The sequence below is a fragment of the Dasypus novemcinctus genome, chromosome 12, assembly GCF_030445035.2.
Source record: "Dasypus novemcinctus isolate mDasNov1 chromosome 12, mDasNov1.1.hap2, whole genome shotgun sequence".
Classification (NCBI taxonomy): Eukaryota; Metazoa; Chordata; class Mammalia; order Cingulata; family Dasypodidae; genus Dasypus; species Dasypus novemcinctus.
In genome coordinates, this window is record NC_080684.1 from 12,612,298 (window position 1) to 12,639,197 (window position 26,900).

At 38.7% G+C, this 26,900-nt stretch overlaps 1 protein-coding gene across 4 annotated transcripts in view; it reads left to right on the plus strand.

The window, feature by feature from the left end:
- TMEM117 (transmembrane protein 117) overlaps positions 1–26,900 on the plus strand; it is a 574,260-nt gene that overhangs the window by 494,319 nt on the left and 53,041 nt on the right. For all 4 annotated transcript variants that reach the window (XM_004447901.4, XM_058307848.2, XM_058307849.2 and 1 more), the window contains exon 7: positions 22,389–22,518. In XM_004447901.4, the coding sequence (XP_004447958.1) occupies positions 22,389–22,518 (130 nt within the window). The remainder of the gene's footprint in view (positions 1–22,388; positions 22,519–26,900) is intronic.

Sequence of the window (26,900 nt, forward strand, 5' to 3'; positions counted from 1 at the left end):
AGTAAGGCCATTTCTGCATAGGGGTCAGACAAGGGGCTGGTGAACAGATTTATCTTCCTTTCATTTTTATTCATTTTTCTTGCTTTTTTTCCCTTTTGTTTCTTCTTTAAGACAGAAATATATGCACATTAAATAAGAGCTGTAAAAAGAACATTGCATTAAAAGAAAGTGAAGTGCTTTTAATTTGGGAAACAATCTTTAGAGTTATTAAGCTGTAAAGAGAATTAGTCATAGGAAGAAATTTGATGTCTTCTCAATTCTTTTGAAAATTCTGGGTAGGACCATAATCACTGGGAAATGCATGCAATTGGAATTAACCTGACCAAAATGCTTATAATATATGGCTTTTTATTAGTATTAAAAATAATAAAATCAGCAGACCCGAAGTAAATGGTCATTTGGTGCTGTGTTTTTATTATTATTTCCAAAGGCTGAGGTGACTGAACTTTCATGCATGATGTTATAAAAATTAAATGATGCACAATAATTTGAAAAATGAGTTTTTCTTATACAAGTTGACCTTTTCAGTTCTATATATTTGTTTAGGAATCTATCAAGCTGCTGGTTAATATTGATCAAATTTCTCTTTGAATTTAGTGATGAAATAGTGTTTGAAGTCCCTCAAAATGAAAATATGAGAGATAAAGAGATTTAGTTCTATGTTTGATTTGGTACCTCTTTTCCATTGGCTATTTGGAAGTCCCAAAGACTCTATCCTGGTTATTCCACGTGAACTGTGATCAGAAACTAAAGCGCTCAGAGATGTCTATAATGCAAAACCAAGTCTTTCTCCTCTTCCACCACCTCCAGCCCTATCTTCTTCCAAAGGTCACTGCTAGGTATCCTTTCAGAAAACAAATTCTTTACAACATAGCTAAGGAGTTAGAAGGTTTGGCACAGGAGGCAGAGCTGTTTCTTCCCAAAGCCTCCTATAGTTTTAACAGGAAAGAACCTTCTGTGGCCAGAGACTGGCTGAGGAGCAAGCAAGCTGATGCTCAGATTTGATGGACAACTGAGGTGTGGTAATGCTAGCCAACCTTTCCAGAAAAACAGAAAATATAGCCAAATCACAATGTTTATTAATATGGCCCTGTGGCTTTTAGACTTGATAGGTGAAAATGAGTACACCTTTATTTTGATTGGCTTTCCTTAAATTATGAGATTGGAACTCCTTTGATAGGTTGCTTCGATGTTTATATTTATGTATGAGTGATATTCTTCAATAAATTAAAAATTTTAAAAATCTCTCTTCCTATTTACTCATTTTTTAACTTTCATGCATTTGCTCCATCTGGAATTAATTTTGGTATCAGGGATTAGGTTGTGATATATAACCTGAATTTTCCCCCAAATATCTAGCTTGTTGTCTTAGCAGTTATTGAATAACCTATCTTTCCTCCACTGTTATAAAAGGCTATCTTCAACTATACATTAATTATTTCTGTAGGTATTTTAGGTGTGTTCTCAATCTCTGTCCTAATCCAGTGAGCTTCTATTTCTTCTCAATACAAAAATTATTTAGTTTTGCCTTCATGATATATTTTAATATCTGAGTAGGGTATATTTTTTAATACTTTTTTTTTTTGCATACTTTTTCATGGATAATCTTGAGTGCTTTTTTTTTTCTTTTTCATTTTAATTGTAGAACTGTCAGGTTCAAGTCCAGTCTTGTTGATTTAGGGTTACACACACACACACATATATGATTAACTTAGGGATAATTAAAGTATTTATAATATTGAATCTTCCTATTCAAAGCAACGTATATCTTTACATTTGTTTTTTCTTATATACGTCAGCAGGAATTCTTAAGATTTTCTTCCTATAAAACCTAGATTTTTTATTAATTTTATGCTAGTTAGTATATCTTTTTTCTCAGAAAGCAGCACTGAGGGTAGACAGGGTCTGGCTAAATGTGGAGTAGAATATTCCAAGTGTCAGAACCTGCTTTATGACTAGCAAGTTTCCGCTGATTAGAAATGCTCAGAGAGAGGTTGATCCTGGCAAGAAGCTGGAGAGGGATTCGTGCGTTTTGTAGGGGCTGGCTGTACTAAATGACCTTGAATCCAACTTAAAAATGGTGGTATTCTTCATGAGTCCCTCAGGTCGTCTGATAATTTCCATTAGTCAGCAATGTCTGTTGTTTAACCCTGTTTCTAGAAGTTTAAATGGGCTGCAACTATAGTGGCACTAAGTACGGAGACTACGAGAGAATACATCAAAAAGCCTGAGTAGCGAATTCTGATCTCCAAAAGGTTCTTAAAAGGTCTTTTGATATGTCCTGTTGTTAACATTAAGGGGCTCGGGGACTTAGTGTTTTGGACAAGATCATAAACACATGGGGAGAGAAGCAGCCGCAGCAACCCCCCGCCTGGAATTCTGCCTCTTGTGGCTGGAAGGGGCATTGCCCAGCCGGGCCTTGAAGTGAGTCCAACTGTGTCGACTTCAGCTAAACTGTAGCCCTCCTATCTCTGTGGCTTTCATAACAACATAAATAAGTATAATGCATTGTTTTTCTGTAGCACCTTTCTCTGAGAAGTACAGAGTGCTGGGTGGCCGTTATCTCATTAAATCTCACAGCACCCTGGGGACATTGAGAGAAGGCTGGTGATATTATATCCCCTTTGAACCCAGAGCTGAGAAGGAATTGCTTCAACCAAAAGTAAATAAAAGTAAGATAGAATAAAAGCAAGATTTAGTCGAGGATATAGGTTTAGACTTTAAAGGAAGAAATTGGCTGTGTTAGCATTAAAGAGAGATTTAAAACCAAACGAAAAAGGAAATGTCCTGAGAAATGGGAAAGTGTTCAGAGAGTGTATATAAATATGTGTATGTACAACATTAAATACAGACACTTTAGAAATCTGAAAAACAAGGGCTTTTTTAAACCATTCATAATTCCCCTTAAATAACAAAATTAATTTTATTTTACCTTCATTTACTTTGCTAGTGTTTTTTGTTTTGCTTTTAATGTGCATCTATGAGTTCAGAATTAGAGAGTATATTCAATTTTGTGTGATTTATTTTTCACTTCACAATATATCATGACGTTTGCCTAATTCTAATTCTGAAAAGCTGAGTATATGTTTCCATGGAATGATACATCGTAATTTGTTTCACTCTTCTATCATAAGGTTGTTTCTACTTTTTCACCTCAATAAATAATATATTAAAAATCTCTTTATGCATAAGAATTATCCATTTTAAAAATTCCTTGGCTGAGATGATTTCTAGAAATAGAATTATATGATTAAAATTGATGGGTAAGAACTTTAAAATATGACTGCATGTAAGATACTTCCAAATTAACATATATGTGAGAAAAAAGAAATAATAAAAAATTAGCTCTGTCAAAGACCAAAGATGTTTGCAAGCTGGCAAAGTAGCTACTTTGAAAGTGAAAAAGTACTGTTTTTTTGTCAATGCAATATCAAACAAATGGCTTGATTTTATTTTCATAACACTTCCGTTGAATTACTGTCACTTTGATAGTGAAAATCCCAGAGAAAAAAGAGAAAGTTGATTATCATAGAAAACATAAATTTGAACTTGGTGTAGAACAGTAGACTTACTGTGATGAAACAGGTGATTTCTCTGCCCTCTTAATTTTAATTTAGATGGTTGAATGTTCTATGAAATAATTAAGTGAGTGTGTCAATCAATACATGAGGTCCCATGTCAAGAAAGTAAATAAGAGTATAAAATCTTATTAATTATAGGGTCATTGGGGAAAAGGATGTGTGCATAGCTGTTTTCAGTGATGGGTTGTTATATGGTTATCTGATTTATGCCATAGATATTTACCAAAGTAATTACCTCAAGAGTCAAGGATAAAAAATATTGGCTTTGGTTAAGATAAACATTTAAAAATATTGATGTGTGATGTCAATACCAACCAAGGAAGCTGCTAGGCCAATGTTATTCCAAAAAATCTTAAGGATGACTGGAGCATGAGGTCAGTACTAGCTGAAATACGAAAACGGCATACAGCCTTAACAACAGACTCGGGAACCTTGACATTTTAATCACTGGTCTCAATAATATTCTTAGTGACCTTAAGTCATATGTCCATCTTTATCTGTTTAATGGTTGGAAGCAGTGTTGCATGTTGCTCATATGAATGCTTGACACCAAAAACATTTCAACTAGCTCACAGAAATTTTGCAAACCGTTCTCATTTTTCTTACTTTAGCAATGGTGTGCACTGACCATTGCAGCAGTTGCATAGATTGTATTTTCTATTTTACTGCCTATTCTAGCAAGAGGGGTTATTTTGCCAAAAACACAGCTTTAGTCCAAATGTTATAAGTAAAGAGGGTCTTTACATAACCTAAAGTTATATCAGCCAAAGTTTCCCACTAGGAGAAGTTCATTTGGTCTGTGTTTAAAACCAAATAGTCCACCAAATATAGCGAAGATGAGAAATTTATGTGGCTACAGCCTTCTCCTACAGCATGACTTTGATCTACTTGCTTTCAGTAGCCTGTGATCACTGTGAAAGTAGAAGCCAAAGAATGATTGGTTACCCTACTCATTCTTTCATGGCTTGAATGAGGAACTCCTTCCCCAGTGTTTCCTTAGGGAACCGGTTTCACGTCTCTGTTATGATGCTTCCACGTAATCTTTTAAATATGCTTTAACTTGTTTGCCTCTTAGAATACAAAAGGAGCTTTTTGGAGGCAGGAATTTTGCTTTATATCTTTGGTTTCCCAGGGCCTCATGGAGTTTCTGGCCCATAATAGACACTCAGTAAATACCAGTGAATAACCGACGGATTGAATGATTTTATTTCCTACTAGGTATTTATCATTTGCGCTGAGCACTGAGAGAGGTATCAAAGTTTAATAGCTTGTACCTTCAAGGAGAATATAATCACACATAAACATAAAAAGTTAATGACCACCATGTGGTAGTTTATCATGAAGCTGTATTGGGAAATGTTTGGTGCTGACACTGAGAAATTAGAGTTTCATATGCCAAAAATGACAACATCATGATGGCTAGGTGAGTGGGTGGACACAACTATACAAGTTAACCTCACAAGATCTGTTTCCATTGTTATTTAATATCTGACTCCCACTAGACTGGAAGCGCCAAGAATTTGGCATGCACAGTGGGTTTTGTTTGCCACTGTGTTCCTTGGAACCAGCAGAATACCTGCATAACGGCATAGAAAGATGATAATTGAGCACTGATTTGCTCAATATTCTCTGCTCTTTGTATGGTGAGATCATTCTTACCTTCAGTTCTCAGCTCGGTGGTCCCCTCTTCCAAGATGCCTCCCTGAGAGTCCTCTTCTTTAAAGCAATTTTATTGAGATAATATTCATATACCATATAATCCATCCAAAGTGTATATAGTAAATGGGCTTTGATATAATCACCGAGCTGTACATTCATCACCACAATGAATGTTAGAGTATTTTCATTACTCCAAACAAAACCCCACCCCTTAGCAGTTACTTTTCAATCCCTCTATCCATCCCCTGCCGTACATATCTGCTACCCCTGAGGGTCTTCTTTGTTACTCTCTATCTCAGCCCTTAGTGTATTTCCCTCACAGCTCTTACCTAGTTGTTTGACTGGTCACTAGGTCTTGTATCCATCTCTCCAGCTAGACTTAAGCCACCTGGTGGTAGCGCTTTGTTGGCCTGTGTTGTCCTGTGTTCTCAGTGACAGTGATTTCAGCACCTGGCACTTTTCATACAGAGGTTTCATCCTCAAAGAAATCTTCTCTAACCCAATGTAAAGCAGCTCCTGCCAACCCATCATACTGTTTTCTTTTCTTTCTATCTTTTATCACTTTCAAAAACTTATTTTGTTCATCTTTATGCCACCTTCAAATTGCAAACCACAGGAAGGCTGGGGTCTTCTCGGTGTGGCTCACTGCTGCTTCCCCAAAGCTCAGAAGAGCGACTGACAAAAATAATTATTAGGTGTACAAATAAAAGCTGTGGCTTGAAAGGAAAAGAGGAGAAATAAAAGACTGTGGCATGAAAGGAAAAGATGATGAAAAAATTGTTTAAAAAACACAAAAAATAGACTAGCTATTAACAAGGACAGCAAAACAAGTGTTATCTTAGAAATGGTGATGGTAGCCAGATCTACGTTCAGTGGAAATTAATGACTGTAGAAATCAAAGAGAGTTGGGAATAGCGGCCAGAAACCTACAATAAAACAGAAGAGCAGCCTGAATGCTTTACACATGTGGCCAAACATCGCTACACATTCAGTAGCTTGTTGGGGCTCACTGAGAGAGACTGAAGATACAATAATTAGACCAAGAAAGGAATCTAAAGTCATTCAGAGCCAGGACAAGCTCAATTCCTCCTCAGCTTCCTGAGTAACCTATAAAGTACATTGTGGAAGGTGTTAGACAAACCTAGACTTGATCTTCTTCTTCCATTTATTAGTTGTAAGATGGTGGGTAAGTCAGGTAACCTCTCAGTATCTCAGTTTCCACAATCTCAAAATGGGACAAATAGTACCTACCTCATAGGATTTTTTAAAGATAAAATTTAAAAGTGTATGTAAAGAGTTGTGCCTGGTGCAGAGTTTATTCCATGTAAGAATTCATTAAAGGGTGGCCATTGTAATGACAGCATACTAATTATAATGCCCATGCCGAAGGTATGTCAAGCAGAATATTTAATAATATTAATGAAAGGAAATCTACTTCCTTTCATTTAAGTAAACTTTAGAGGGCACTTCTTTATTTTGGATCATAGCACGAGTAACCTATTAATCATATTAATCATGCTAAACTATGTTAGTGTTCACGAGGGCATGCTAAATCATACGCCCTTAATTGGAATAAGAAAAATAGAAAAATTATTGACTTTGATAATAATATTTATTTTTTCACATTGTATGCAGTTAAGGCTCAGAATGTCAAATGAAATCTTTCACAGATTCAGAGTTAATTCTCATACCTTGCAGGTGCTTGCATGAAAATACCTGGACATTTTTCATAAGAATTATTTTCAAAGAAGAGACTTAAACAAGTCCCTGTTTCTGGTTAAAGATAATTTATAATTGATCTGGTTAAAGACAAATGATACATGATTATTTAAAGTTTTTGAGTTATGTAAAGTTGTTAAAGAGTCAGTTTGCCATTTCAAAGAGAAATATGGCTTTAAAAGTCTAAGTTTCTCTGGTTTGTGGATGAGGTGGGCCTTAGTCAGCAAATCATATATTTGTAAAACATTTTGGAACCTTTCAGAGAATGAATTTCTGAATATAGTCTGTCACCTGAACAGTTTCATTATAATGTTGATTTGCCAACTTCTCCTCTAGTGAGAGCAATGAAGCAAGTGCACCTAAGTTTATACAGGAAAAATAACATGTTAATTTATTTATGTATATAATGTTGCAGATATGCATAAAGCAAAGTCTTTGGCAACTGGCAAATTCAATACTTTCATATTTATCTATGGCTCACCAAGTTGCTTGAAGGCAAACTTTTATATTTTATGTATAGTTTTTAATGAATGCTTTCATATAACTTTTCTATGCATTAAAGGTCAATTTTCAGAACCATAGGCTTACCAAGTTTTATGAGCTATTATCCTGAGGTAGCTTAAAATTATTTTCTGATAATTTTTACCACCTTCTCAAAGCCCACAGTTACTTTATTTACACATATGCTTAAAGATATTGTTTATAGTATTTATGAATATGACAGATTTCATTAGAAATCTGATATATTGCACAGAGATATATGCAAGTTTTGACCTCATAACATTGCAGTTGTACTTATTAATGTTGGTTACCCTGATAATTCTATTAAACTCACCTGTCACGAATGACTTTAAATACAGTTTTTAATGATGTTATGTTTATGGACATGGTGTCATCCTCTCTTGATCATAATTATGAGCAAGAAGTTTAATACCTAAAGTGGGGAGGGGGTCACAATAGCACAATAATGTAAGCATTCCACCGACATACAGAATAAGGAAGACTTAAAGATAAAATAAAATATGTAAATTACTATGCAAAAAAAGTTATTATTAGCCTTGTAGATCCCTTTCTTATGCTTTTACTCTATCTCAAGTTACCTACATATAGTAGGCTACCGCTTAATGATATGCACATCCACAATACAGTAGGAGTACATATCTTACTGCCATACAAGTTCCAAACATAAGAGTTGCATCCTTTTGGAAAGTTGCAAAGTTTGACCATCATCACTAGTGAGCACTAAATCTTCCTGAGATTCATCCCATTTTTCCGTGCAATGATACAGGAGTCTGCCATCAGAGTATCTAAGCATGATGACAAATATCCTCCAGTGAGAAAACTGAAGTGGAAGGAAGTTAAGGAGATAATATTCATTACTAGAAATATCCTAAGTTTAGAGTCAAATCTATGCATTGGCAGTAAACATTCAAAGATGACCATAAACCATGTACAGTTAAAGCTGCATCTCAACCTGAATATTTTTTTTTTTTTTTTTTTTTTTTTATAATTTAATTTTTTTTTATTGACTTTGTAATAATGTTACATTAAAAATATATATGTGAGGTCCCATTCATCCCCACCCCCCCACCCCCCCTCTCCCCCCCCAACAACACTCGTTTCCATCATCATGACACATCCATTGGATTTGGTAAGTACATCTTTGGGCACCTCTGCACCTTATAGACAATGGTTCACATCATGGCCCATACTCTCCTCCATTCCATCCAGTGGGCCCTATGAGGATTTACAATGTCCGGTGATTACCTCTGAGGCACCATCCAGGGCAGCTCCATGTCCCAAAGACGCCTCCATCTCTCATCTCCTCCTGCCCTTCCCCATACCCATCGTCCACCATGTCCACTTTTCCCAATTCCATGCCACCTCTTCTATGTGGACATTGGATTGGTTGTGACCATTGCACCTCTATGTCAAGAGGAGGCTCAGATTCCACATGGATGCTGGATGCAGTCCTCCCATTTTCAGTTGTAATCACTCTAGGCTCCATGGTGTGGTGATTGTCCTTCTTCAACTCCATCTTAGCTGAGTGTGGTAAGTCCAATAAATCAGATTGTAGGTGCTGGAGTCTGTTGAGGCTCAGGACCTGGCTATCACATTGTCGGTCCAGAGATTCAAATCCCCTAAATATATCTTAAGCCCCAACGTTAACTGCACCTCCGGCACATTAGCATGAAAGACTTATGAAGGGAGATCCCATCTGAGTCCAGATTCATCACACATACACACCATTTCCAAAGAGGGGCCATCTGCCCTGATAGTTAACCCCATCGGCCATGACCATAGCTCTCATGGGTCTCTTTAGCCTTCAAAGGAACCATTATCTGGGGGTTGTATCTGCTTTATCTGTCTCTCTGACTCTGCACAGTTGTGCATGAGGGCAATCCTTCTGCCAGCCTCCAGACTCTTTTTTAGAAACTCGTAGCCATATAAACTCATTTCTCCTTTCCATTTCCCCCTTACTTTAGGTCAAACAGCATTTTAAAGTCATGGTATTTTATGTAGACATGGATATTCTGCTGATCCGCATTGAACCTTCCGTATAAGGTCCTTTTCCAGTTGCATCATCAGTTGGTATTTGATAGTGGTCCCTCGTTGCCAGGGAGGCTCATCCCCGGGTGTCATGTCCCACGCTGGAGGGAAGGCATTGCATTTACATGCTGAGTTTGGCTTCGAGACTGGCCACATTTGAGTAACATGAAGGCTGACAGGATCAACCTGAATATTTTATAGGCTTTGTCAATGTCTTGCACTATAAACCTAGTCCACTGCCATTCTCTCCCCATGTGCTGCACGTAGAAAGTAATTCTGAGAAAATGTTATTTCAAGATAAGCCCCAATGTACCAGTAAAAGGAAACCTTCATTACAGCTATAATTAGCTAACAAATGAAACACATATTGGCATAAGAATTGGCTTTTAGGTGTGTAGATAATTGCATGGCTAGAGTCTAATGAGAAAAAAAGGTCACGAAAAAATTGTTATGGTGAAAAAAAGTCTTTGGGGTCAGTCTGACCTGGGTACAAATCTTTTTATGTACCAATTGTGCAGCACTAGGCCAGTTGACTGATCTCTTAGCCTTAGTTTACTCCAACATAAAATGAGAAAAATCCTACCTACTATATATAGTTGCATGTGGTTTACAGTAAGCTCATGTCAAAGTCTGTTTGCTTACAATGAATAGAATATGAAAATATAGATGATTGCCTAAACAGGATTTTCTTAAAGAGTTCTCAGTAACGTGAAGGAGGAGGCTGTAGTGGAATATAGTCCAGTGGCTACTGATTACATTTCCTCTATTCCCTGCAAGTAAAGATGAGAAGGGAGGAGTCCTCTAGCCTCACTGAACCTCATTGTCTAAACCATAAAAGGATGAGCATGCTTAATCATTTTATATTCGTTGTGACTAGATGCTTTGCATACTGTATAACTGTTGAGTGATTTGGATAATAGTGTGATGCAATCCTATAGAGGATTTGAATGTACTATTGCAAAATTCCCTTGGACATACAGACTTCACATATCCTCTAAGAGTGCCATGTGGAATCTATAAGGCAAGCTTACAATAGCCACCTAAGGCTTTTCTGAATGGATTGTGTCAATATAAAGACAGGCAACTGCTAACATGCATCGGCTTCTTTACCCCTGCATGTGGGTGTGAGTCTCAAAAGGACACTGAGAGTGGTAGAATAGCTCTGCCTTAGATGCTCAAATAGGAAGGCAATGCATTTCGGGTTTACTTGGCCATTGACCTCTGGACTAACAATAGTTTTAGAAAATTTTTCAATTCACTGAGGGTATAATTCTCAAACACCAAAATGTTTCTTATTCTTTCTATCCCTCTACCCTGTTCCTATATATCTTGTTTTCCTGGTCTTTGGATGTTGGATAATTTTTTTTCTAGAGCTAATCTTGACCTAAAACTCATTGAAGTTAGTGGTGGAGAGTCTGGCAGTTCAAATCCATTGCTCTCAAGGTTTTGCTTCTTGTCATATGTAATCACTCGGTGGTCCATGGGGGTGAGTGTTCCAGAATTTGAAGTCTTTACTAAGAAAGATGAAAATAAAAGGACACCACAAAAGGTAAACAGTAGTAAGATTCAAGTCTATTGTTTCTAAATATCTGCTGTATTCAAGACACAGTAAACTTATCCCAGTTTTTCAGAAGATGTGTCATCTTGACATCGCAAAGACTGATGGTAAGACTATTTAACTACTGAAACAGCAGAGATACCTGATAAAGTAGAATGGACACTGGTCCAGTCAGATTGGATGCCATCTGTAAACAACCAGTACATACTGGTTAACATCAGTGTTTAACATCAGTCATGGCAGAAACTACTGAAAACATAAAAAGAGACTCAAGACTGAATGTCCTTAATTCTATGAAAATACAGTTTATTTTACACAAACAAGATTATGTAAAATGAACACAGTCTTTCTCCAGTTACTGCCTGTTACCCTCTTCCCACCAACAGAAGAACTGCTCATGATAATTGTATATTTATTTCCTCTACTTCTCACCTCTCATTTTCTCTTTAGCCAACTCCAATCAGGCGTTTCTCCTGAAGATCCATTTCTTCTGGAGCTCAGAGGTCTTACCAAGATCAACGATCTCCATTAGGTCAAATCCTATAGTTAATTTTCAATCCTCTTCTTACTCATACTTTCAGTAGGATTTAACATATTTGGTCTCTCCTTCCTTTTTCACCTGGGTTCTAAGACACCTTTTTCTTCTGTTCTTTTTCTAACTTGTATAAAAACTGAGTCCTCAGTTATCCTTACTGGCTCCTCCTTTTCCAATTTCTAAATATTGGAGTGCCTCAGAGCTTAGCTCCTGGCTCTCTCCTCTTGGCTTTCTAGGTGATTTTATCCAATTTGATAGCTCTAAGTCTACAGATACACCAGTTACTTCCACACCTGTACTCCAGCCTGGCCTCTCCCCTAACCTTCCCAGCTGCCTATATAATCCCTTCACTTGGATGTCTGCATGTGAACCTGCTCTGAATAGATCTCTGTATTTCTTCTCCACTTCCCTACCTTCTGCAAGTCTATTCGTTCCCCAGTTTTGCCCTTCTCAGTAAATGCTGCTACGACTTACCAGTGACTCTGGTCAAAATAGCCTAGAAGTCCTGATTGATTCTCTCTGTCCTTCACATCTCACATTCAATCCATTCAGCAGTTCAGTTGGTGATACTTTCAAAACACTTCTTGATTTCACTATCTGACAACCTTATTTAAACCACCAGCATCTTACCTGCAAACTACTACAACATTTTCCTAACAGGTCTTTCTTCCTCCCTCTGCCAGCCTACCACTCTCCAAATCACTCATACTCAAAGCTTGCTGTTTTTTGAACACACCCATATCATTTTCTCCTCAAGGTGCTTGTACTTGCTCCTCCCTCTAGCTGATAGTCTCCTCCTCTAGACCTGTGCATGGCTTGCACTTTCATATCATTTAGTACTCCACACAGAAGCGGGTCTCAGGGAAGTTTTCTTTTGACTAATTAAAATAGCACCCACAGGAAAGCGGATGTAGTGCAAACATTTGTGCACCCGCCTACCATATGGGAGGTCCTGGACTCGGTTCCTGGTGCCTCCTAGAGATGAGTAAGACAGCAAGCTGATGCGATAGAATGGCGCAGCAAGCTGACATAACAAGATGATGCAGGCAGCAGACTTGGCCCAGTGGTTAGGGCATCCGTCTACCACATGGAAGGTCCACAGTTCAAACCCCGGGCCTCCTTGACCCGTGTGCAGCTGGCCCATGTGCAGTGCTGATGTGCACAGGAGTGCCCTGCCACACAGGGGTGTCCCCCGCATAGGGAAGCCCCATGCACGAAGAGTGCACCCCGCAAGGAGAGCCGCCCAGCGTGAAAGAAAGTGCAGCCTGCCCAGGAATGGCACTGCACACACGGAGAGCTGACACAGCAAGATGATGCAACAAAAAGAAACACAGATTCCCGTGCTGCTGACAACAGAAGTGGACAAAGAAGATGCAGCAAATAGACACAGAGAACAGACAACTGGGGTGGGGGGTGGGGCGGGAAGGGGAGAGAAGTAAATAAATAAATCTTTTTAAAAACAAACAAACAAGATGATGCAACAAGATGACACAACAAAGAGACATTGAGAGGAAACACAGTGAAAGACACAACAAAGCTGGGAGCAGAGTGGCTCAAGCACCTCTCTCCCACATGGGAGGCCCGGGGTTTGGTTCCCAGTACCTCCTAAAGAGAAGACGAGCAGACACTGAGAATGCACAATGAATGGACACAGAGAGCAGCTGGCAAGCACAAACAATGCGGGGGGAAGGATAAATAAATAAATCTTAAAAAAAAATTAGCACCCACACCCAACTCAATTTTCTCCACCCCCCACCCTACTTTACTTTCTTCATAGCACTTATCACTATCGGACATCCTATTACACTGTTATTTGCTGACTGAGTGATCCTTCTCCCCATCTAGAATATATGCTCCATGAGACATTCCTGAAAAAAACAAATTATAGAAATGAAACCATTGCAGGGGACCCTAGGGGTCATTCAGCTCTACCAGCCATCTGATGTTGAAATCTACTGCATACTCTCTCTATTGTTTGTGAAGTGGGTGTTTTTATAGTGCATCACATTTTCCCATGAATTCCACTATTATTTTTTCATGAAGAAAAATGTCCTCAATATTAAATAAAAATTTTACCAAGGAGAACAGTATCTACTCTTTTGACAGTATGCAATTAATTTTCCTATGTAATCCATAGAAGAAATTACTCATTCAGACAATTGAATGTGGCTGTTGCTAGCAATATGTGGTGAGCCAGAAGAGATACTGGAGCAATGACATTTTGTACCAAATGTGCAAATACAACAAAGCACAGGAAAAGCAAGGGCTATGTGTTATTTAATTGAAGCCAGTGTATGAAAAATATTTTACCCAGTAACTTCCTTCCACTAGATATTATTCTTTTCTTTTTAGAGGAATTCCCATTTGAGTAAAATTATACCAAATTGTTAACTAGTTAACATTCATTCTCCTTAAGAAATGCTACGTAGGTCAAGTTATTGTTTGAGAACTGATGGAAGACTGTCCAAAACGAGCTATTATTAAGTCATTACAATGTGTTTATTTAGACTCCCCACTAACATTAATTATCAACAACTGGACGTAGCCAGTGGTTTGGATTTTCCCCCCTTGTATAGAAGTTTGTAAGATGTCAAGCATTCTTTCCTGAGTACTGGTGAAGAGTATTGGGCCAGTGAAGGGTATTGATTTCCCATTATTCCTAGATGCCACATGATGCATTTCTATTAGTTGTAAACACTTACAAGACTGACTTTTATTTTGTCCTCCATCACATCAGTCTGCCAGGGCAAGACATCTGTAAGTGAGGCCCAGTGCATTTCAACAGACACCTTCTACCTTGGTGCATTAAAGGAATGATGATTTCAAGGTGCCCAGATGTAATAAAGCTTCCTTTTAAAATCCCATGGCTATCTTTCCAGAGCCTCAAAGCAAGATCTCTTGAAAGTCACAGACCATACTTATTTTTCAGATCTGCTCTGGGCTTGACTTATTTGCTTTTACCATAGGCACTAAACCTTTACTTCCATCTCATTGATGTATGTTGACTTCAGAATTAACCAGGAGAATTCACATTGGCGTTTGAAAGTAAGACAAAGTTTATTGCTGAAGAAAAGACATTAAACAGTCCTACAAAATAGATCCTTAGGATTGTCTGGGCAACAATAATTCTGAGAGTTCATAGATATCTAACCATACACAAAAACACCTAAGCATCAAGTTCTTTAAAACATTTTAAGAAAGGGTTTACTGTTTGACTTGTATTTGTTTCAGTGATGAATGAGGTCTGCCATCTCTGCTACTTGTTGGCAAAAGCATACTTCAACCAGAAAGCCAAGATTTTTCCCCAGACATTTTAAATCTTTCAAATAGCACATGTGCCTTTTGAGAGAAAGCTACAAAAGTTATAGAATTCATTTGCCCTTGAAGGGAAAAAAAAACAGTGAATATTGAAAGAAAATGAGACTACAACAAATGACAAAAAGGTATTTGTCAAAAGATATCTAAGAAGTAACCTCACTTGTATACATCCTTCACACTTTATTGCAGGATATCTCTTCTTTTTTTTTTGTAGTGAATAAAGTATGTAATTTAATTAGTTTTTTAAAATATATACTTAAAATTTTTAAAGATATTTAGATTACATAAATGTTACATAAAAAATATAGGGGATTCCCATATATCCAGTTCCCAACTCCTCCCACAGTTTCCCAAATTAACATCCTTCATTACTGTGGTACATTTGTTACAATTGATGAACACATTTTGGAGCATTGCCACTAAGCATGGATTATAGTTTACATTCTAGTTTACACTCTCTCCTGCACAATTTTGTTAGTTATGACAGGATATATATTGGCTTGTATCTGTCATTGCAATGGCATTCAGGACAATTCCCAAGTCCTGAAAATGTACCCATATTACACCTATTTTTCCCTCTCTCTCCCCTCAGAACCTCCAGTGGTCACTGCCTCTATATCAATATTAAAAGTTCGCCCATTGCTAGAATCGCAATAAGTCTATAGTAGAATAACAATATGTCTACTCTAGTCCATCATTCATACCTCAATCCCGAGGATTCTGGGATGGTGATGCCCACTCCACCTCTCACTGAGAGGGGGCTTAAATCCCATGGAGCAGGAGGATGGGGCTATCTTGCTTGCAGTTACAGACTCTGTCTATTCCTTGGGATGGATGTTGTCCATCATCATCTCCTTGTTTGTTGCCCTGGGTGAGTCCAATGAATTGGAGAGTAGTTGTTGCAAAGCTGGTGAGATTCAGGGCCCAGATGGCACATGGACAGGCCCAAAGATTTGAGTCTCTTGGACATACACCTGTCAACTCTAGCACTAATTATAGGTTCAAATAGAAGGGACAGAAAAGCCATATGTAGGGTAATCACAACTGAGTCCAAATCTTTCACACTGGGGAGCATAAATTCCCAAGTAGGACTCACTGGCAGAGCACCAAACTCCTGAGCTGTCTGCCCTATCTATGTCTGGATATCTCCACTATTTGAGGCAATATTTACTTTGGCAGCCAATGAGATCCTGCTAAGACATGCCTAAGAATAGCCTCTGGAATGACCTTCTAACTCAGAAGTCTCAGCCATATAAACTCATTTGTATTTACCCTTCTCCCCTTTTGGTCAACATCTTTTTCCAGTTGCATTGCTAGCTGGTGCTTACTAGTAATCCTTCAGTGCCAGGGAGGCTCATTCCTGGAAGTCATGTCCCACACTGGGGGAAAGGTAATGCATTTATATGCTGAGTTTGGCTTAGAGAGAGTCAGGGCATCTCCTGTAGTCAACCTTGCCTTAACACCCCTGCAGCTATCATTCACTGTGGGAAATGATTCCACCCACCCACCCTTTTTAAAAAAATACTCATTGATTTTCTTTCTCTTTTCTTGTTTTCTAACTTGGTTACAAGTGTGTCATGAGCTTCTTTACAGTTACATGGTGACCAAAAGTGCATCTTGGATCATCTCAAAAGCATTTCTGCTAACTCTCCAAGTATTAACTGTCTCATTTTATATTACTTACATTTGATTTCTACTTTCCATCATTACCTGCTATTTCATTTCCTCTGTGATCTTTGTGTTACACTCTGTATGATTCCAGTATACTTAGCTTATAGAGAAAAATCAAAACAACCACTTTTCCATAAAAAGAAGTCTAAGGCTGATGTGTGATATTTACAGAAACAAATATTTACTATGTTATCTCTATCTAAATCCAGCCTATCTTTTCATTCACATGAAGCCAAAAGGGATTGTTGTATATCTTTAAACTTATGAGAGCTCCATTCATCAGCTCAACAACACTTGTGCTCTTAATTTGTGCTGGACACTATTTCAGGTGTGGGAAATATGGCAGCAAACAAAAGAGAGAAAATTCCTGTAAGATCCCTGGAGCCTACATTCCAGTGGGGGGAGACAGGTAATAAACAAGTAAGCAAAATCTACTATATGTCAAGGATTTTTTCGGTCAAGTGATACTACAGAAACTTTGCCAATTAGAAGAAGCACAGGGTTGCTGAAATAAATCAGGCACTCAGTTTTCTTAAACAAATATAACGCAAAGCATGAGTACAGTTCTTCAGGCCACCACCACTCACTGTCATCTAAAATACTGTTGCTAGGACACTGCTAAGCATGGAAAAGCTAAGGACACTTTTCAAGTTGGGGGAAAAAATTGGTAGAATGATATTCTGGCACACATGAATTTAAATTCAGTTCCAAAATATGGAGTAATAGAAATTAACAGAGAAAGAAATACTTCTGTAAATTTGGCTTTTGAGAAAATTTAAAGGACAAAAATAGAATGCCTCGAAAGAAGATATACACAAATCATTATATTGAAAAACGTTGGTGTTTTATATTAACATTTTAGAATCTCTTGTCAATTCTATTCTAAACTGCTATCAATACTTCTCAGCAAAGTCCAATCTAATCTATCTCTTAATTTCCTCAAAAACCAGGTGGCTAATCTTTAGCCCAGAGAATGCAACCTTTGTTCTGATACTATGCCTGTAGTTTTGCAGGGTAGAGTAATCAGTGTTATTGCATTTTTATCCTCTAATGCTTCTCTAACCAGAAATGAGGTCTCTTCATTTGATTTGGAAAATTGAACGTCAGTCAGGGAAACCAAAACTGTGTTGGCTTCAAGCCCGAGTTCCTCTGCATAATAGCAAGTTCTTTTCCTTGACCCTGAGGCATGAGTCTCAATGAGAAAACTTGGGGAAATGATGAATCCAGGATATCCAGAGATCACCAGACCATCTTGCCCATGTGCTTAAAATTGTCCTTGAAATTCTGTCCAAATGTGACCCATATATAACAGGAATCAGTAACTGGTTTTTATTACTATGGGCAGAAATAAGCCATAGTATGCAAGAAATAAATAAAGATATGTGTCATGGCACTGCTCGTTTATTTTTACACGGGAAATCCCATCTGAATAAAAATTAGCTGTGTCTCATATAAGAAGCAAGATGCAAAGTTAAAATCTGTTACACAGTATACATAACCACAAACTGATGAGAGCTGGAATAGCGGGATGCGAAGTGCCTAAACAATTCTCACATCACTGAAACACAAATGTGATAGACCTCTGCAGTCATTTTTATATCTATAGCAAAGCACAGTAAGGAAACTCTGAATTACTATGGACTACTAATATTTTTGAAGAACAAAGTAAATGAACATTTAGCAATATGCAGTCTCAGGATCAGCCTGTCTATACTGGAGACTGAGCAGCCAAACGTACCTTGCCTCATCATTCTCTGAATTCAACATTTTCATTTTCTTCTTGTATTCAAAATATGTATTTTATATTTGTGCAGAAGGAAAGTCTTGACCCTCATAACATTTATATGCAATCTGTGTATGAAATTGGTTATAAAGTCATAGTTGTTATGCCAAAGGATCTCATTGTTCTCTAACCAATCATCCATTAGTCAAACCTCCCCAGTTATCAGACTCTGATTAGAATCCAGCCATCCTAAGAGCAGTTGCTGAGTGGAGGCAGAGTTACAGATGGTCTTTTTGTCTTGGTCAAAATAGTGCCAGATAAATAAACAAGAGGCCTTTGAGGGGGAAGGGGAAGGTAGTTTAAATCTTCTCGTGGAGCTGGGTTTTGGTGAAAGATGCAGGCAATGATGCCACCAGTGATTCTCAATAAGACTAGATACAGCAGGGAAGAATAATTCCTGTTCTGAAGAGAAAACAGTAAACAAGGTCAATTTTTTGCAGGGGGAGACAGTGTGGCCTAGCAGAGAGTAAGTAGTCGTTAGAGCCAGATAAAACCTGGGCTCTGTCACATGGCAGATATACCACCTTGGACAAGCGACAACCTCAAGGTCAAGTTTTTTCATCTGTAAAATGCATTGACAACAGCAAGCCTTCAGGTTGTTTTGTATGCAAGTACAAATATAACTATATAGCCTAGGACCGTGCTAGAACATTGCAAGTGCTCAGTAACTTGTAGCCCAAAGGCCCAGGGATTTCCTCAGCCATTGGTTACACAGCAGCTCCCCCGGCCTAAAGGAGCCAGTTCCCTTTCCCCTACCCTTAGCATGTCCCACAGATATTTTTGGAGGTCACCGCAGTGACACCCACATTGCACAAGAAAGGAATTTGCTCCAGCTTCTCTGGCCTCCTGGTGAAGGCCCAGCCCCACGCCTCTTGGAGGCAGGCACCCTCCCTGGGCCCGCTGTGGGTGCCTCTGGGAGGCCTCTGCTCTGTCACAGTCCAGTCAGAGGCCGCAGGAGGCCAGAGCTGTGCAAGGGGTGATGGCAGAAGGGAGGCCTCTTTCTTTCCTTTCAGCTGGACCTTGAAGCAGCCCCATGTGCACTCTTCCTGCCGACATCCATCAGCTTCTTCTGCTTCACCCTGGGAGTAAACCTCCTCTTGGAAGCAAGCTGGGGATGGAGCCTGCGCTGCCCCGGCAAGGTGCTGATTGCTGTCCAGCTGCCCTCTCGTCCTCCAGGAAGCCTGAGAGGTTGATCCATCTAACTTCAGTTTACAGAGGAAGAGACTGAAAACTCAGGAGAGTCAGGATCTCCTTCCTCCACCCTCATTTCTCTTTCTTTCTCCTTTAAATACTGGGGGTATCAGCAGCCTCAGATGGAAAGCCATTCTCTGTTAAGATTAACCCAAAATTTTCTGAGGAAAAAAAAAATCAGTAGTATTATTATGCTTACTACTCCAAGTCCAATTAGGCCAGAGTATTCAGAATAACGCCTCTGGGAGAGGTATGCAGAGTAGGAATTGAGTAGCAGGGAGAGAAAGAAGGAAGGGAATAGGAGACTAAAAAAGTTGTGAGAAATAAAATGTGGTTATTATGAAAAATAAAGTAGAAGGGGTAGACCTAAGAGACTTTATATATCATCTCTCCCTCTTTCTCTCTCTTTCTCTTTTTTTCAAATGTTCTTTCATGGTACCAGCTCTATCTCTCACATTTTCCCTAACTTCCTACCCTGATCCTTTCTTTAGAAAAGAAAAATGGAAGGTCATCTTCCACATAAAGAGCAAGACTTTCTATTCCCCTTTTCCTACACTCCCCATTTCATTAACTAATCTTTCTATCTCTAAGTACAAGTGGGAAATAATTGAGGAATTTTTTCCCTCAATTTTCAATATTGAGTGTAGAGATCACACTCTACAAGAAATATCTAGAGGTTACTTTCAAACTAAAACTAGTATCATACCCAGCAGAAAAAGTTAATTTAATGGAAAGAGAAGCTAAATGGGAATAATCCAATAACATCTTTCCAAAAATAAGGTGCTTTTAAGTACACTTGCCCAGTTACAACCAAGAATTATTTTCTTCCTTAAATAAAGAAATAAAGATAATGCTTTATCAAGGGCAAACAAAAGATAACCTGGTTATCAGTCCATTTATTTGCCAATCTTTTTCATCAGTTAGTTACACTCTAGCAAAAGACTAAATTCAATTTCAAGTCTCTTTTCAAGAATCTACCAAGTGAAATAGAAATAACAAAGATGGTATTAGTAAAAACATAAGTAGAGGCACTTTTTAAACTCAGCAATGGTTCTCAGGTATTATTACCAATCCCTTTTCTATTAATATTTATATGGAAATGTCCCAAATTCATATATCTCTAATACCTGAATTTCAAAAATTACATGCCTTTTTGCTGCTGTCTGAAAATCCGGGCATGGTAAGATCAGCAAAAGATTTGCATTCATGCAGACAAAAATGGATGGTTTTGCATCATTTTATTTTCTTCTTGTATTTTTTTTTTATTAGCAGCTTGAAGTGATCCTTAGATCAAGAAACTGATAAACATTGAAAGCTTAGCATCCCTGACATATTCTCCTTTCCACCAAGGTCCATTACTCCCATAACCAGAATTCTCAGCAAGAGAAGAACCAATGGACATGAAAACCCCTAATAATACAGTCGCTGTATTATTAGCATACCTCTGTCAACTACACATATAACTTTTTATATTGAAATAATGGACTGAAGTCTCAAACTGATATTTTTTCATTCATTTTTTCATATTCATGTTCTTTTGAAAATATTCACTAAATTCATTAAATAAGATTCATTAGAGATCTTTTTAACTTTTAAGAGTAGAAGTGTGCATATTAATGACAATGGAATTCATCTCAAATATTTCTTCAAACTGAGTGTAGTCTCTCTTCTCATGGTGGTTATGAACTTCCACTTGGTGCCTCTACCTAAAAATCAAGAGCAGGTGAAGACACCTAAAAGTATCCTTGTTTGCATCTTTGCGTATGATTCTTGCCAGAGTGAGGGTCATCCTACCAGGTTTTCCCTAAACGACCAGGAAATAAGTAAGGGCAACTTGGGAATTAATTCACTATCGTTCTCCCATGCCCTCTGTTATTTGATTCAAATTGATGCTGAATTGTAAGAGAGCAGGGCAAGAGTCTCTGGCATTTTACATTCCATATACTTGCTAGCAAAGATGATTGATAAAAAAGTTCCTTGGTTTGGTTAAGCGAATCAGGCCCTCTTTACTTTGTCTTCTTACACAAATATGCTGTTATAGGATTGATACTTTTTTAAGTAGTGAAACAAAGTATAACAAAAGTACCCTGGGGAAACGGACTTTGGCCCAGTGGTTAGGGCGTCCGTCTACCATATGGGAGGTCCGCGGTTCAAACCCCGGGCCTCCTTGACCCGTGTGGAGCTGGCCATGTGCAGTGCTGATGTGCGCAAGGAGTGCCGTGCCACGCAAGGGTGTCCCCCGCGTGGGGGAGCCCCACGCGCAAGGAGTGCGCCCGTGAGGAAAGCCGCCCAGCGTGAAAAGAAAGAGCAGCCTGCCCAGGAATGGCGCCGCCCACACTTCCCGTGCCGCTGACGACAACAGAAGCCGACAAAGAAACAAGACGCAGCAAATAGACACAAAGAACAGACAATCGGGGGAGGGGGGGAAATTAAATAAATAAATAAATCTTTTAAAAAAAAAAAAAAAGTACCCTGTATTTATAAAATACAGTTGCACTTTCTTCCTATAAAAATTTAGGATCAATTCTTCAGAATGAAAGAGATAAACATGTACAGATGCAAATCATTCTGTATTGGTTTCTTAGTACCCCTTTAAAGAGAAAATCCGAGGATATAAGTTATGACTTAATTTTAATTTTGAATGCATACAGCTACCTAATGTACATAAAATAACCATCACAGAACTAAACTGATACATCCAACAGCTGGCTGCCTTTAAATGATTTTAAAATAAGTGCTTTGAAAAAGTCAATTTTTTGGTGTTTTGCTGCCTAGGAATGAAACATATCACAAATATGTCTTTCTGTTGATCTTCTCTGACAGGATTGGGAATTCCCACATTTCATGGGTGATGTCGATGTAAATCTCCCCGGGCTGCACACTCCTCACATGCAATTCAAGATTCTTTGCTTCCAGAATATCTTCAAGGAGGAATATCGGATTCACATTACAGGTATATTATCACTTTGAGCACAATTCGAATCTTTCCATGTATTAGTTAGGGTAACGCTGGCTGCTGTTAAAAAAATAAATAAATAAAAAGACAAAAACACACCATAACATCTCAGAGGCACACATCAATATAATTTTATTTCTCACTCACTTAACAGTGCAAGGTGCTTCCAGGTCTGCTGAGGCCCCTGCTCCATGCAGCTCTTCTGGGACCTAGGCTCCTGGTGACTCTGCCAACCTCAACTTCCACTTCCATCCGGCAGATGATTGTAAAGAGGACTGGAAAAATGGTCGAGTTACATGCTTCTTAACCACTTTGCCTAGGAAAAGAAATGCCACCCCTGTTCACATTCCATTGGTAATAACTAGTCAAATAGACCCAATTAGATTCAAGGAGAGCAGAGAAATAGACTCCCCAGTGGGCCAGCCACTTGTGGAGTCAGGTCTATTTTTCTAAGGCAGTATTAGTAAAGGGGAAAGAAAAGTCTTTTGTACAGGTAGCTGGTTTCTGCATACTGCAGATACCACTCTGCCTTGATTTTGTTCGTTGGGTTGGTTTCCTTCTCACAATATGGAACTCAGCACATTGTTTTTTGACATGAACACTCTATGCTTTCCTTCCTCATTTACTGTTGAGATGAAAACGATGGTATTGTAGAGTTCTAGTGAGTTCCATGTGCCTTTCGGGAGTCAGGCCACTTCTCATTTGATTAAGTAAAACCTGCTTCTGAGGCAGAGCCCACGCTCATCTAAAGTGATTCTCCTGTGTATCTCAGATTATTTCATTTACAGATATGCCCCGCTTTGAAATAGAATTTATTATAATGGTCTTTCACAACATCTCAGTTATTCTCATCCAAAAAAGACTTCCTGGAATTACGTTTTATGCTTTTTTTTTTTTTAACAAGAAGCAGACAGTTGAATGATCACAAATGAAGGATGGCATTAGCTCCCAAGCTGTTCAAATGCAGGTAGTGAATGCGTGTGTGTGTTTTAAGGACAATGGCCTAGGATTCCACACCTGCTATAATAAAATCTGCTGAAGAAATCTGTGCTTACACTCCCGTCTGTGCTGCCGAATAAAAATAGCCTGAGCACAGAAAATGTTAACATCTGAGTGCTGCAAAAAAAACCTTTGCTTCCCAACTAGGAGGCTGTTTTTTGCTTTGAGCATGAGGCGACATTCCTAAATTGGAGAATGAGCTCATGAATAGGGAAGATGCAGCAGGTTTCTTTTCTTATTCACAATGAATAAGGCCCATCCATTAACTTCACTGGGTAAATCAGTCAATTAGAGTGCAGGTCACATCGTGTGGTTTCAGAGTCCCCACTTAATCTCTGCAGCATGCTACCCCTTGGACTTCTAAAACAACTCTCACACACATGGCATCATCATATCCCTTTGGGTGGGTTTTTGCCTAGACCATCTGTTCTTGCTATCAGCTCTTGTCCCAAGACATCATTGTACTAATATTGTCTCTGAGTATGAGAATTCCTGTCAAAATTATACCATGTACCATGTAGGTGCAGAATATTAGCTCAGGGGAAAAGGAAGAGAATTGGAGAATTCATTGGTAAGAAAATAATTAAGGTACTAAGAATATTTAATTCAGGGCTACTTTATGTGGCTTTGTCATAGGCATGGTCATTTATAGTCAGGGACAGGTTCATATTTTATGATGTCCAATGTTCATACAATTTAGAATACCTATTTAAGAAAATGAGTACAAAGTTACATCTAAAAATTATATTCAGTGCCTTAGAAAGTGTAGTCTCTGAAGCTTCAGTGTCATTCACTTCAAGATAAACCCTATGCATCTGAAAAGAAGCAGATACATGACATCCATTTATCTTATTTAGAGTAGTTGTGGATTTACAGAATGGTTATGCATAAAATACAGGATTTCCATATACCACCCTATTAGTAACCTCTTTCATTCATGTAAAACATTTGTTACAGTTGATGAGAGCCCATTTTTATTATTGTATTAATACCTATAGTCCGTGGTTTAACTCAGAGTTCACTATTTATGTTATGCAGTTCCATGAAATTTTTTTTTTTCTGGTATGTATGCAACCTAACATTTCCCCTTCTAACCATATTCAGATATGTATTTCCAGTGCTAATTATGTTCACAATGTGGTTCTACTATCACCACCATCCGTTACCAAAACTTTTCCATCTTCCCAAGTAGAAACTCTACCATGTACCCTATTCCCAGTCCCTACCCCAACCCCTGGTGTTTTAGCTTGCTAAGGCTGCTGATGCAAAATTACCAGAAATGGGTTGGCTTTTAAAATAGGAAAGTTATTAGGGTGAAAGCTTAGAATTCAGAGGCTGTGAAAATGTCCAAATCAAGGCATCATCAGAGGTGCTGTCCTACCAAAGTCAGCTGCTGGTCGGCTCCTGGACTCCTGCCACGTGGCAAGGCAAAATGGCAGTTCTCACTCTCTGCCTTCTCCTCCAGGCCACTTTCTCTCAGAGCTCACTTGTGGGCATTCAAGCAGGCAGATGGGCTTGTCTCTTCAGCTTTAAGCTGCTCCATGGGCCTGGCCTCTCGGGGGCCTCTTCCCATGCCTCTGTGCCCTGCTGATTCAGAGCATATGCAGCTTCCAGCAGAAGGAACCTCTCTCTGGACCTCTGGAGGTCTCTTGGGGCTTCTTCGTCTTTTTGTGACTGCTGCGATCCTCTCTCACGTGGCGGCATCAACATGGTGGCTGTCTTTCTCTGTGTTTCTGCTTCCAGTTCTCAGTTTATATAGACCCCAGCAAGAGGGTGGAGAACCAACCTGGGTCATGCCTCACTGACTAGTCCAATCAAAGGCCCTGAAACAATCTAATCAAGTGATCTAAGCAAAGGTCCCTTAACAGAATCTAATCAAAATGCCCCATCAACACTGCACTTACAGACACAGGTATGGTTAATTTAAGGACATAATTTTCTGGGGTCCACAAAAGACAATTCAGGACCCCTGGTAAGCTATTTTCTCAGTTCTGATTCTATGAGTTTGCTTCTTCTAATTATTTCATATCAGTGAGATTATACAATGTTTGCCATTTTGTGTCTGGTTTATTTCACTCACATTGATATATTCAAGGTTCATCCAAGTTCTTGTATGTATCAGAACGTCATTCCTTTTCATAGCTGACAGATACTCCATTGAGTATCTATACCACCTTTTGTTTATCTATTCGTCTGCCAGCGGACACATGGCTTCCTTCCATGTTTTGGCAGTTGTGAATAATGCTGTTATGAACATCAGTGTGCAAATATCTGCTCAAGTCCCTGCTTTCAATTCTTTTGGGTCTATACCTAAAAGTGGGATTGCCAATTCATGCTGGTAATTCTGTACTTAACTTTCTGAGGAACTGCCAAAACTGTCCTCCACAGAGGCTGCACCATTCTACATTCCCACCAGCAATGAATGTATGTTCCTATTTCTCCACATCCTGTCCAACCCTTCTAATTCTAATAGGAGTGAGACGGTATCCCATTGTGGTTTTAATTTACATCTCTCTGATGACTGTGAAGGTTGAAGATCTTATCATGTGCTAGTTGGCCTTTTGTATATCTTCTTCGGAGAAAGATCTCAAGTCTTTTGCCCGTTTTTTAGTTGCTTTGTTTTTCTTTTGGTCATTCAGTTGAGGGATTTCTTTATATTTTCTTGATATTAAACTCTAGGTATATGTGGTTTCCAAATACTTTCTCCAACTGTGTAGGATGTTGTTTTGCTTTCATGATAATGTCCTTTGAGACACAAAAGCTTTTAATTTTGATGGGCTCTCATTTATCTACTTTTTTTCTTTTATTGTGCTTTATGATAAAACTTTCAAGGAAAATGGCTATAGGCTTGGAGGTTGTAGAAAGTCAGAACTTCCCTTCTTGTTTTTCATCTGATACTCTCTTTGTCTTCTTAATTGGCTGTTGGGATTGCCAGAACACACTGAAAGAATTTCCTATGGAAGACCTTTTACTTTATCTGACTTTAAGACAATTGTTTCCGGGGGAAACCTAGGTAACATTTCAAAAATACTCTGCTACAGGTTACCTTTTAATATTCTCAAGTAGCCTACACATTTCCATGTGAACTGTGGGTGCTGACTTGTTGGTCAGCTTCCCTAAGTTTGGCTTCTTCCTCTACAAAGACCTCCCTGCTTCCCTTGATAAGCAAATATCGTATCACGACTGTGGTTATTAAGCATGAAACCCTCTGTAGCCATCAGTGGTCCTCAGACTTCAGGGTGTGTTAGAATCCACCTGGGGGGCTTGTTCACAAGACAGACCCTTGAGCCCGGCACCCAGAGGTACCGGGCAGAGCCTGGGATCTGCTGTCTTGTCCAGCCCTGCAACCAAGCTCTAAGCTGGCAGCAGAGCCTGCTCTT